The sequence below is a fragment of the Puma concolor genome, chromosome B4 (assembly GCF_028749965.1).
Source record: "Puma concolor isolate L17-30 chromosome B4, mPumCon1.1.hap2, whole genome shotgun sequence".
In the NCBI taxonomy this organism is placed as follows: Eukaryota; Metazoa; Chordata; class Mammalia; order Carnivora; family Felidae; genus Puma; species Puma concolor.
The window spans coordinates 17,277,103-17,291,180 of record NC_141673.1 but is presented as its reverse complement, the minus strand read 5'-3'; the positions used below and the strand labels follow the sequence as shown (position 1 = coordinate 17,291,180).

General features: G+C 39.7%; 1 protein-coding gene across 2 annotated transcripts in view; it reads right to left on the bottom strand.

Annotated features, from left to right (window-relative positions):
• Positions 1–14,078, bottom strand: part of ALDH1L2 (aldehyde dehydrogenase 1 family member L2) — a 67,710-nt gene that overhangs the window by 9,241 nt on the left and 44,391 nt on the right. For both annotated transcript variants that reach the window (XM_086712475.1, XM_086712476.1), the window contains 6 exons: positions 12,710–12,780; positions 12,518–12,623; positions 4,760–4,847; positions 4,185–4,278; positions 2,228–2,327; positions 1,517–1,615 (listed from right to left, as the gene is read on the bottom strand). In XM_086712475.1, coding sequence (XP_086568601.1) covers positions 1,517–1,615; positions 2,228–2,327; positions 4,185–4,278; positions 4,760–4,847; positions 12,518–12,623; positions 12,710–12,780 — 558 coding nt within the window. The remainder of the gene's footprint in view (positions 1–1,516; positions 1,616–2,227; positions 2,328–4,184; positions 4,279–4,759; positions 4,848–12,517; positions 12,624–12,709; positions 12,781–14,078) is intronic.

Genomic DNA, 14,078 nt, shown 5'->3' with positions numbered 1-14,078 from the left:
AATGAGTGAATGAATACAGATTACATGTGTACAAAACATGTTTATTGATGGGCTGATAAGGTAGACTCTTGACATTTCTGGTCTCAGCATTTGAAATGTCAACAAACTAATTGCAAAAGTTCTGTAACTTTTATTTTACCGTGGCGCAAAACTGAATTACAGGGGTGCTCAGGAGGGTAGCCACTGCCCTCCATAGGTCTTCTTGTTTTCTTTTCTTTTTTTTTTTTTTTTTAACTATTTTTATGTTTATTTCTTTATTTTGTGAGTGAGAGAAACAGAGAGCACAAGCAGGGGAGGGACAGAGAGAGGGAGAGAGTGAGAGAGAACTCCAAGCAGGCACAATGATGTCAGCGCAGAGCCTGACATGGGGCTCGATTCCATGACCCTCGGATCATGACCTGAGCCGAAATCAAGAGTCAGATGCTTGACTGACTGAACCACTCAGGCACTCCTGGTCTTCTTGTTTTCCATTCTCATGAAGAAAGAATGTCTTTTCTTCTTGGGAATGGGGAGAGGGAATTGACCCTAAAAAAAAGAAGCTGGGTGCTGGTTTTTCAAATACAAACAAATTCATGATTACTGTTCCCATAATAATGGCATACTGTATTATAGTTTAGTTTATTTTAGCCACACAATTCGTGTTCATAGTTCTACAAATGGCTTCTTTTGGTCTTATGTTTATAAAATCATGACCAATCTATAAGAGGTGTGTATGTATATATGTATGTATGCATGTATGTATTTATCTGTACATTTTAGTGGAGGAAATGATTGGCTGTCTGATTAACAGTGCATTGACGATTTGCAAGGATCCAGTAGTATATCTCTTAGTCAACTTAAATCTAGGAGTATATTTCCCATTAGTCTCAAGGATATAATTTACTATAAATGTAGAGCAAGGTATAGATAATAAAAACTTTTAAGGTTTTTTTTTTTTTTATAGAGACCTATACCTTTTTACTATGAGAAACTGCAAATATATAAAAAAGTAGACAATAACATGACACCCCATTTACCCATCATCCAGCTTCAACAATTACCAACTCTTGGCCAATTTGTTCCCTTACTCACCTCCTCCCCTCCTGGTTTTTTTTTTTTTTTTTTTTAATTATTTTTTAATGTTTATTTCTTTTTGAGAGAGAGAGTGGGAGTGGGAGAGGGGCAGAGAGAGAGGGAGACACAGAATCCAAAGCAGGCTTCAGCCTCCAGCTGTCAGCACAGAGCCCGACATGGGGCTCAAACCCATGAACCACAAGATCATGACCCGAGCCAAAGTCAGACGCTTAACAGACTGAGCCAGCCAGGTGCCCCTATCCTCCTGGGTTACTTTGAAGCAAAGTCTACACATCATACAATTTCCTCTGTAAATATGTCAGAAAGTAGCTCTAAAAGGTAACGACTTTGTCATTTAAAATATGGCGCAGTACTAGTATCCCACCTAAAAATTCATCAATATCGCCAGAAGTACTTTTCAGGTAAAAGCAGTTTCTATAAAGCAAATCGGAAGATGTCTTACCACTCTTGTCACAAATTCATCGTGGATGGCTTCTTCCACAAACAAGCGCCCGGCTGCAATACAGTTCTCTCCTTTGTTGAAAAATACTGCCCCCATGCCCTTCAGCAACAGAAGAGAAAATATTAACAGTACTTCAGATTGTCATAAGATCACACACACTGAGAATTAGATGTTGTCGGAAGACAGCAGAAAAACAAAAGTCAGAGCCGATGCCTTGGCCTAGCTAATGATGGGAATTGTCTAGAGATACTCAGTTTTGATCTAGCACGATTTTAGGGATTTTGTTTCTCCTTTCCCCCTTTTGGTCCAGGAGCGCTTAAAAAAAAAAAGTGTGTGTAACAGTAAGGATACACCACTAAGAACAAATTTTGTGTTGTAAGAAAATCTACATTATTTGATACATTTAAATGTACTACTGGTATACCAGATTTTGCTTTTAAAATCTTGACATCAGTTTGTATAAATCATGAATGCTTAGAAAAGACTCTCTTATCCCCCAAGTTTTAAATACAGCTTAATGATATAAGTGTAAAGGTACTATTTTTTTTTTTAATTAAGTGACTTAAATAGTCCTAAATCTAAGCATCAAGAGAGTGGCTTCTATTTATGACCAGACAAAACCCAATCTCATTTTGAGATTTCTAATAAAAAAGGAGATGAGACATGTTTTAGAAGTAGGCACCTATTTAGGGAGATTTGTCCCCCTCTTACCATTCTCACGGCCTTGTCAAGTTCACAGTCATTGAATATTATAAGTGGGGATTTGCCACCAAGTTCAAGGGAAACTTTCTTCAGGTTGCTCACAGCACAGCTAGAGGAAAATAAATGGGAAATGAGCATTCTCTCGCGTGGGCCTTTTTAACTCTAAGTTACCACTTAGCATGGAAAATATAATTGAGCCTCAGAAATATTAAGAAACTTATTCAAAGACAAAACACAAATGGTTGAAGGGTAGTAGCCGTTGAAGCCCAGTGATGAGCACATGGGAGTTCATTCCATGATTCTGTGTGCTTTGTAAATATTAGAAAGTTTCCATAATAAAAAGCTTTTATAATTCTGTGATTCAATAACTAGAGATCCTCATGGATAAATTTAGATTCTTAAGAAATTTGGTTACATAAAGCCCTGGCAAGGAATTTAACCTCTAGCCAGATTCCTGAAGCATTACAGAAACAAAATATCAATTTTTAGAAGTACATTATTTATTTCCCCCATTTGCAAAAATATTGTTATTTAAAACATTTAAAAATACCCCCAAAAACTCAGAAAGAAGAAAAAAAAAATCACAAAATTCCATTCCATGGCTTCATATCCATGTTTCACCATTTTGACATACTTATTTTTGGTCTGTGTCCAACCACAGCCTTTGTCTTATTTAAAATGATTGTGATCAGGGCATCTGGGTGGCTCAGTCGGTTAAGCGGCCAACTTCAGCTCAGGTCATGAGCTTGCGGTCCGTGAGTTTGAGCCCCACGTCGGGCTCTGTGCTGACAGCTCAGAGCCTGGAGCCTATTTCAAATTCTGTGTCTCCCTCTCTCTGACCCTCCCCCATTCATGCTCTGTCTCTCTCTGTCTCAAAGATGAATAAATGTTAAAAAAAATTTTTTTTAATGGTTGTGATCACCCCATATGTACAATTTTATACCTTAGTTTTCTTTTTTCTTTCTATTTACCTTTTAACAATATTTTTCAATATTATTAAAAATTCTCCATGAACATGATCGCGTGGACCTCCATTACACTGACATCCTTTTTTTTTTTTTTTTTTTTTTTGAGAGAGAGAGAGAGAGAGAGAGAGCGCGCGCAAGTGGAGGAGAGGGGGGCAGAGGGGGAGAGAAAGAATCCCAAGCAGGCTCCACCTTCAGCTTAGAGCCCAACACGGAGCTTGATAACACAACTCAGGGATCATGACCTGAGCTGAAGTCAAGAGCCCATGCTTAACCGACTGCGCCACCCAGGCATCCCTGCACTGACATACCTTAACCATGCCTTATTTTGGACATTTAGATTGTCTGCAATTTTTTTAAAAAACAAATGTTACTGCATTTTAGGAATTCATTTTATAAATAATCCATATTTGCCATTTATATGTCTCTTCAGTTTCTTACTTATGCTCTAAGACCAATTTGGGCCACAGCTTTAGTATGCAAAAATTTTTTGTTCTGGATTGTCATAGCTACCAGTAAGGTGTAGAATTCCAATATGGCTCTAGTTTTATGGACTATGGGCTTTATGCTTTGGAGAGTATTTTATTATATGAAAATATCTCAATACCCTGCAGTGATAAGTAGATTTCTCTTCTAAATCTGATGTGGGTTTTCTCCTTGTAAACACATTCTTTTTTTTTTTTTTTTAAGCTTATTTATTTACTTTTGAGAGAAAAAGAGAGAGAGAGAGAGAGAGAGAGAGCACACAAGTGGGAGGGGGGCAGAGAGAAGGAGAAACGGAGTCCCAAGCAGGCTCCGCACCATCAGCGCAGAGCCCTATGTGGGACTTGAACGCACAAACCGTGAGATCATGACCTGAGCTGAGATCGAGTCAGATGCTTAACCAACTGTGCCACCCAGGTTACCCCTTCCAAACACATTCTATATAAAAAAGCAAAAAAGCATAAACAAAAACCTGGTTTACTAGGATCTGCAGCAAATCAACACGCTAAAACCAATACCTCTTCATGATCTGTTTGCCAATAGCAGTGGACCCAGTGAAACCAAGTTTACGGATATCAGGATGTTCAGAAAGGCGTTGCCCAGCTATGCCACCTGTAGAATCAGGGAGGAAAACATGAATTAAAACATTATTCAAGTTCTTACGGTGAGAGTGACTTTGAATTCACTGAAGTAGATTTCTAAGCTTTCTTAGTTTCACATTTTCTATATTAATTACAAATTGAAAAAGTCTAAATAATGTCCTCCATGCAATTATCAGCCCCCCAGAAGATGGGTAAGCCTTGGTTTTTCATCTTCCAAGGTAATTTTTAAAAATTGAAACAGGCCACCTTACGGTAGTTTTACAACGTTGTTCAATTTCTGCTCCTCCCACCCTACTCACCCACCATTATATTTCTACTCTAAGATTTTTAGCACATGGTAAATATATTTATCCTTAAGTTAATTATTTGGTAAATTGTATTTAGCTTTAATATATGGTAGTTACAAGACAAGACTCTAGAGGGAAAATAGTCGCTCAGCTACTCCTGTACCATTCATTACTTACAGCCAAGTGAGTCCTTTGATGGTTTACCTGAGCCTGGGATGATGTTGATTACCCCCTTGGGAAAGCCTGCTTTCACGGAGAGCTCAGCAAACTTCAAAGCAGTCAAGGGCGTGACCTGAGCAGGAGCAGACCACAATTACCTTCTTCAGACCCTGTCTTGTCCTTTAGACTAGTATCCTGCTTTTGCTTTCTGGTCGTTTTATTTTTTCTTTTATTTTGACATAACTTCAGACTTACAGCAAAGTTGCAAAAACAGTACAAAGAATTCCTATATATCCATCACCCAGGTTTCTCAAATGTTAACATTTTACTACATTGGCTTTATCCTCTTTTTCTCTTTATTTTTCTCTGAACTGTGTAAGAGTAAGACATAGACATGCCCCTTCACCTATAAATACTTTTGTGTGCATTTCCTAAAAACAAGGAGTTCTTTTACATAACCACAGTACAATGATCAAAATCAGAAAATTAACAACTCATTAGAAAACCTTATTTACAGACCTTATTCTGTTTTCACCAATTGTCCCAGTAATGCTCATTGTAGAAAAAGGAAATCCAAGATCATACATGGCCTTTCCATGTCTGTAGTCTCCTTTAATCCGGGAGAGTTTCTGAGTTTTCTTTTATATTTCATTTCACTAACATTTTTGATAAGCACAGGCTAGTTATTTTTGGACAACGCCCCTTCATCTGGATTTGTCTGCTGTTTCCTCATGATTCGATTCAGGTTGTGCACTTGTTCAAGTGCAAGAACTTTGGCAAGAACACCACAGGACTGATGCTGAGTCCTCAGAGCACCATCTCAGGAGACACATGCTATCAAATAGCCCCAATATTGGAAATGTTAACTTTGATGATTTGGTAAAGGGAGTCTGCTATGTTTCACCACTGTAAGTTACTCATTTATATTTTGTAATTAATAAATATATTGTAGGAAGAGATTTCAAGACTATTTAAAGCCATGATTAAACAATTGGAACTTTCACCCTGACGTTGGGAAGGTAAGTGGGGTTGGATGTTGAGTTCAATCACCAAGAGAGCTTCTGGGTTGGCAAATGCATCTATGTGATGGGAGGGTGGTGCACCTGAATTCCACAACCTGAGCTCCTGTGCTCATGATCCTTCCAGACCTCAACCTATGTACCTTTTCATCTGACTGTTGGTTTTGATCCTTTATAATAGTCATAGTAAATAAAGTGTTTTTCTGAATTCTGTCAGCTATTGTAGCAAATCACACCCGAGGAGGGGGTCATGGAAACCTCTGAATTATAGCCAGTTGGTCGGAAGTACAGGAGGCCCAGGGCTCACATTGGCATCTGAAATGGAGGCAGTCTTGTGAGACTGACCGAGCCCTTCACCTCTGGGGTCTGTGCTAAAGCTCAAGGTAATTAGTGTCAGAATTGGCTTAAATTGTGGAGCACCTAGCTGGTGTTTAGGGAGTTAAAGAATAGGTTGGTATGGGGGGGAAGAAAAAACCCCACACATTTGGTGTCAAAAGGGCTGTGAGTAAAAAAAATCAGAATTTTAGAAACCAAGATCTGGACACTGTTGTTGCTTCTAGGCCTTCTCAGGAGACAGAGCTGGGGGATAGCTATATGTTTGCCCATACACACATAAGTCTATTTATCTGTGTGTCTGTATCTATCTTCCTATCTATCATCTATCCCCACATACACCAGATCCATTTCTTCACCACGCTATCTAAATATATTAAAACATATGAATTTGTGAATACCTCCATCCGATATCTCAGGGTTCATTCAATCTTTTTCCTTTTTGCGTGTGTAACTCTCTTCTCCAACACTGAGAAACATGGCTTCCAATAGTTACAAAACATTTACTGATTTGCTCAATCCTTAAATGTATAGAGGACAATTTGAGAATTATTAAGCTATGTCCCTATGAAAAAGAAGCCTACTAACTAGAGTTCAATACTTATTTACAGTGATTTTGCCTTTAGACTCAGGGCACATAGTCCCAATGTCTCTCAAAAGTTACTTGGATTAATGTTTCCTCACTTCCCTCAACGGGATCATGTTACTCTTCTGAAATGTGGCTTAGTGCATTTGTTTTTATTTGTATTCAATTTTAGGGGTTTTGCCCCATCTGGGTTGATCATATTTCTTTTCTTCCGTGGTTTGTTTGCTGTCATTGTTGAGTATGGGAAATATGCTTCCAAAAGTGAGGAATATACAAAAGGTCCAGCCAGAGAAATGTTATTCCCTGCTCCCCTTCCCTCTACCCCTTCCATCCGGTCTCCTCATAGCCTGTAGCTAATCAACCTCATTCGTCTACCGTGTATCCTTCCTATGTTTCTTTTGTTCAAGTGAACAGATACGTATCTTCTTATTTTCCCTCCTTTTTTACACAAAGATGGCATAATAGAATCTCATTTTTTAAAAAAAAAATTTTTTTTTCAACGTTTATTTATTTTTGGGACAGAGAGAGACAGAGCATGAACAGGCGAGGGGCAGAGAGAGAGGGAGACACAGAATCGGAAACAGGCTCCAGGCTCTGAGCCATCAGCCCAGAGCCCGAGGCGGGGCTCGAACTCACGGACCGCGAGATCGTGACCTGGCTGAAGTCGGACGCTTAACCGACTGCGCCACCCAGGCGCCCCAATAGAATCTCATTTTTAACATCGATTACAGCAGTGCATAACTCAGAAGCAAAATGAAAGTCATAATTTCCACACTTAAAAACCAGTGCTGATTATGTCTTTGTTAGTGTAGTCCCAATGAATGGAATGTGCAAGAAGATCCATGGAGGTGTGAAAAGAGAATAGTAGAGCTTCTATTTAATGGACAAAGATATGCAGTAAGTCATACATAACTAACATTTATTATATGGTGGGATCATGATACTCTCACTCAGTCTGAATGAAGGCCAGAAGGTCATGGGTCACAAAGGTATGTCCTAGGAAAGAACAGGAGTTCACAAGGGCAAGGGAATGACAGTGGTTTCCCCACTTGCTCATTTGCTTTCAGAATATTGCCACATGTTGAAGTTTATTGGCCTGGTTACATGGGTTCACAGACTATGTATTGTTATATATTATTACTTTAACTAACCCAGCCTTCATAAAACGGACAAGTGGCTGAAAAAGAAACTGCATAATAAATAATAATACTACCAAGGCAACAAGCAAACAAGCAAAAGGCAGGGCTAACACTTTCCTTCTAGTAACACATCCACTGCAGTAACCTGGTGAGGTTTAAAAAATGGCCATCTAGTTAAACTCAATGAGAAATTGGTCTTAAACATTTGAAATCATCAGGAAGATATCTGAAACAGTAGATTTACATCTACTCCAGTTAAAGATGGTCCTAGCCCAAAGGGTATATTATTATGACTTTGTATGAAAGCACAACTAGAAAGACATTTAAAAACTAAGTACCCTGGATTAATGGTAGCTCTTTTTAAGTAAGAACAAAAAGATTTTATATCATTAATAAATAAAATAAAACAAATGGTATAATCTTTATCTCTTTCCTTTTCATTTCTATTGGCTTTCTTCCATTTGGCTGCTCAGTTCTCCCAGCAGGACTATCGGTTTAAATGATGTATAGGAAAGCATCTAGCAGTGTTCTGGGCAAGAGTAGGTCATTGCTAATGCTCTTATTACATTAATAAAGTGGTTGGAATCTGTCAGACCTGTGGCCAGTCCAGGCCACAGGAATCTGTACCTTCCTCTCAGGTTAAAGGGAAAGGGAGACCTCTGATTCAGTCCTCCTGACATTCACACAGGGGCCTTAATACTGGAAATGGTTTCATACTATCATTATGTAATATTATACAATAAAATAAAAAGATATCAGGGCACTTGGGTGGCTCAGTCAGTTAAATGTCTGACTCTGGCTTCAGCTTGGGTGGTGATCTTGTAGTTCATGAATTCGAGCCCCACACCAGGCTCTGAGCTGATAGTGTAGAACCCGCTTGGGATTCTCTCTCTCTCTCTCTCTCTCTCTCTCTCTGCCCCTCCCTGTCTCTCTCTCTCTTTCTCTCAGAATAAATAAATAAACTTAAAAAATAAAAATAAAAAGATATCTATAACAGAACAACAACTTTGGGTCTTTCATTTACAAGATTAAAATTATCATCAATCACTAAACTGTCAGGGTTTTTTTTTAAGTTTTTAAAAAAAAAAGTATTTATTTTTGAGAGAGAGAGAGGCAGAGAGAGAGGGGGAGAGAGGATCCCAAGCAGCCTCTGCACTGAGAGCACGGAGCCCAGCGCGGGCTCAATCCCACAAACCGTGAGATCATGACCTGAGCAGAAATCAGAGGAGTTGGACGCTTAACTGACTGAGCCACTCAGGCACCTGTAAACTCAGTCACAAGTTTTAAGTTGCGTTGGAGTCAGACTGTAATCTCCATGGGAACAGAAACTTTGTGCGTCTTTGTCTTATAGATGCCTGGCAATTAGTATACCCTCAATGAATGTTCATAATTTTTGAACATTATATATAATCATTGGAATTCTTCACTATTTAGCACTCTCATAGGATACTATTTAGTGACTCTCAACCCTGACTGCATCTTAGAAACAAATGTGAAGCTTTCAAGCAATACTAGTTCCTCAGCTCCCAACTAGACCAATTAAATCAGCAACTCTGCCAAGGCGGCCCAGATATCAGTATTTTAAAATGAGAACTCCAGGTGATTCTATGTGCAGCCAGGATTAAGCGCCCCCAGGCTAGGTTATCTGTCCCTCTTCACTCTACTGGCTTCCTGCTCCTTAATGAGTAGTGCTACCCGGGGAAACGGCACTCCTATAGCACGCTGGGGAATTGGTCCCGTTTCCATGGAAGCATTTGTCATACCTACCACACAAATACATGTATCTGTGAGTGATTCGGCTCTCAGAAACATATCCTTTAAATATGCTTCCACACGTGTATAATGCCGTATTTACAAGGGTAATAACTGTAGCACATTTTATAACACCAAAAGAGCAGGGGCGCCTTGGTGGCTCAGTCCGTTAAGGATCTGACTCTTGATTTCAGCTCAGGTCATGATCTCACTCACGGTTTGTGAGATCAAGCCCTGCTTTGGGCTCCACACTGATGGCTCAGAACCTGCTTGGGATTCTCTCTCTCGGCCCCTCCCCTGCTCATGCTGTCTCTTTCTCAAAATAAATAAATAAAACTTTAAAAAAAATTAAAAAAAATAATACCAAAAGGGCAGAACAATCTAAATATCCATTAACTCAGGATTGGTTAAATAAAATATAGTTTAACTATACAATGGAATATTATGGGAGTTGGTTTATTTATACATTGGAAATTGTACCAAAAAAAGGAAGATTTTTTCTTTTGCTAAATATGTATAGAATGCTACTATTGTATTGCATTGTGGTCAGAACACTTAATACAACATCTACCCTCTGAACAATTAAAAAAAAAATTTTTTTTAATGTTTATTTACCTTTGAGACAGAGCCAGCAGGGGAGGGGCAGAGAGAGAGGGAGACACAGAATTGGAAGCAGGCTCCAGCCTCAGAGCTGTCAGCACAGAGCCTGACACAGGGCTTGAACTCACGAGCTGCGAGACCATGACCTGAGCCAAAGTCAGCCGCCCAACCGACTGAGCCACTCAGGTGCCCCTCCACTCTTAACAAATTTTAAGTGTATCATGCACTATTGTTCACTGTAGACAAAATGATACACAGCAGATCTCTAGGACTTATTCATCTTGCATAACTGAAACTTTGTGCCTGTTGATTAGCAATTTCCCATATTCCCTTCCTAAGGGAATACCTAAGAAACTAATGGAATACCTAAGAAACTAATAAATAACAATTAATGACATTGGTTGCCCCTAAGGAGGTAAATTGGCTGGGGGATTAAGAATAGGAGGGAGACTTTTCATTACCTACCTCTGTATGTTTCTAGTTTGAATTTTTTTTAAATGTATACCTATTTTTTTAAATGAAATTGGGGTGCCTGGGTGGCTCAGACAGTTAAGCATCTGACTCTTGATTCTGGCTCAGGTCATGATCTCACAAGATTGTGAGTTAGAGCCCTGCCATAGACACTGCACTAATAGTCTGCTTGGGATTCTTTCTCTCCTCTCTCTCTGTCCCTTGCTCTTTCTCTCTTTCAAAAATAAATAAATAGGGGTGCCTGAGTGGCTCAGTCAGTTCAGCATCTAACTTTGGCTTGGGTCATAATCTCACAGTTTGTGAGTTCAAGCCCCATACTGGGCTCTCTGCTGTTGGCACAGAGCCTGCTTTGTGAGATCTCAAAAATAAATAAACATTAAAAAATAAACATTTTAAAATATTTTTAATTAAAAAGATTTTTAATGTTTTATTATCCATTTTTGAGAGAGAGAGAGAGAGAGAGAGAGAGAAAGACAGAGTGTGAACAGGGGAGGGGCAGAGAGAGGGGGAGACACAGAATCTGAAGCAGATTGACAGAGCCCAACGCAGGGCTCGAACCCACAAACCACCAGATCATGATGTGAGCCGGAGGCTTAACGGACTGAGCCACCCAGGAGCCTCAATAAATAAACATTTTTAAAAAATGAAATTAGGAGCACCTGGGTGGCTCAGTTGGTTGAGCATCTGACTTCGGCTCAGGTCATGACCTCACGGTTTGTGGGTTCGAGCCCCGCATCGGGCTCTGTGCTGACAGCTCAGAGCCTGGAGCCTGCTTCAGATTCTGTGTCTCCCTCTCTGCTCCTCCCCTGCTTGTGCTCTGTCTCTCTCTCTCTCAAAAATAAATAAACATTAAAAAAAATTAAAAAAAATAAAAATGAAATGAAATTGTTTCTAACAAGCAAAACCAGGATGACTGTGGTCACTACGACTAAGTAGTAATGCCAAATGAAACCGTAATTTCTTAAGTCCTAAAAGAAGAAATAAAAGGAGAGGTAATAGGTAATGAACTGTAAATCCTTCTAGAATAGTGACCAAGTTTTCTCCGTGACTTGTGTCCCTCAGAACGTCTCCTACTGGTCACTTTTACACAGGCCATGCTCAGCCAGGGATTAAGTTGACTACCATATTCTTTTCCCTGAAAAGCTACTCTAGCATTAAAAGATTTTTTCTGAGAACTTCTATCATTTGAATTATTATTTTTTATTATTTGTTATTCAATGTACATATACTTATAGTTGCCACGATTATGTACATTCTTTTGCCTCCTTTTCCTTCATCTTCCATATCTTTATAATATTTTTAGTAATTAAAATTCAAATGCCTATGTAATACTTTTCTTTGGATATCTTACAGTTACTCTAAATAATTCCCTAATCATTAGGCATTTGGCATTTGGCAAGAATTGGAGTGGCTGGTAGAAATTCAGTGGATTTCACAGAGTAACCCTATGCCTGCTTCCCTTGCCATGGAAATTTTAAATTGTGGGATATCCATGCGTTACATTAGGCAGCCATTAAAAATGAAGATTCGGGGTGTGTGGGAGGCTCAGTCGGTTAAGTGTCCGACTCTTGGTTTTGGGTCAGGTCATGATCTCGCGGTTTTGTGGGTTCGAGCCCTGCATCCAGCTCTGCACTGAGAGTGCAGAGCCTGCTTGGGATTCTCTCTCTCTCCCTCTCTGTCCCTCCGCCACTCACGCTGTCTCTGTCTCTCTCAAAGTAAATAAATAAACTTCAAACAAAAATGCAGATTTAACTAATAGGAAGAGATGCCCAGCCATGATGCCTTTGAAGATGTCATAATACACAATCTCATTTTTGTCTAAAGACAATGTTTATAAACGGGTGTCTCTGTTTTCAAGTAAGTAGGAGAGTGGGAGGTTCTGCCCTGGCTCCTTGCATCTTACCTGCGCTGGCTTGAGCACTAGGGTGTTACCCGCTGCCAGACACGCAGCGCTTTTCCATGCCAGCATCATCAGTGGGTAATTCCAGGGGATGATAATGGCGCAGACCCTGCAGAGGCAGAAGGACGACCATCCTTAGTTGTCTCCAACCAACACAACTCACCCAAGTCACCCTTGGCGCTCTCCTTGTCTCACCCAAGCGGCTCCTTCTTGGTGAAGGTCAGATTGCGATTTGGACGGGCCTGGTTGATTGGAATAGTAGAACCCTAAAGAGTAAAAAAAAAAAAAAAAAAAAAAAGGTGATCCTCATTTCACTAATTGACATGAGTAAGTCTAATCTCAAGGAATCCATTTTCTTAGCTGGTATGAAAAGGCAGTGTTCAATTTGTAAGAATATATGATATATAAGAAATATATTCACACCAAAAAAAAGAAACTGCTATTTCTTTCTGGAAAGAAGTAAGACACAGGAGAATAAACATAATTCTATCTATCTATCTATCTATAAAACATAGTTCTAATTTAGTTACCTCCATTCCCAACTTCTTGGCATGGCAGAGAATATTAATTGTGTAACCAATAGCCATTCTTCCCTCTGTCGTTATATTAATAATGGTGATATGGTTCATGAGTTCAAGCCTGCATTGGGCTCCGCACTGACAGTGCAGAGCCTGCTTGGGATTCTCTCTCTCTGTCTCTCTCTCTCTCTCTTTCTTCTCCTACCCCAGTTGTGCCCTCTCTTTCTTTCTCAAAAATAAATAAACTTTATTTAAAAAAAATAATGGTGAGGGGCACCTAGGTGGCTCGGTTAAGGGTCTAACTTCGGCTCAGGTCATGATCTCGTGATTCATAAGTTCGAGCCCTGCATCAGGCTCTGTGCTGACAGCTCAGAGCCTGGAGCCTGCTTTGGATGTGTCTCCCCTGCCCCCCCCCCCCCGTCTCTTTTTCTCACACACTGTCTCTTTTTCTCAAAAATAAATAAACATTTTAAAACGTTTTTAAAAAATAAAATAAAATAATGGTGATAGTCATGTGCCCAGATAAAATACTGTTTTCCAGTTTCCAGGGCAGACAGGGATGGTCAATGGAAGACATAAGTACAAGGCATTGGAAGGCGAGTATTCTTTACAGTAGGCTGACTCAGCTCTGACACAGGCTCCTTTACCCTACCCCCCACTCATTTCTTCTCCTTGCTCAGAGTGTCACTGAAATGGCTGATACCTCAATGGTTATTGTGAGACCATGAGACCGTCTTGAGGGTGCAGGTCACATGGTACCTTAGTAGCTCTGGTAGAGAGAGAGAAGGAGCCCACATGTCATATACTAGCCCTGACTACTTGCCTGGGTGTTCCTTGAAAATGAGGCAAAAGTGAAGTTCATACTTGAGTATCCGTTACATGCAGCCAGACTTAATCCCATCTAATTCACGGCAGTCGTTTTCAACTGAAGCTATTCATTTGTCTGCCGCACACAATTGTATTGCTATTACTAATTACACATGTTCATCTCTTATCTGAAATCCTTGGGGCCAGTGTGTTTTGGGATTCAGAATTATTTGACTATA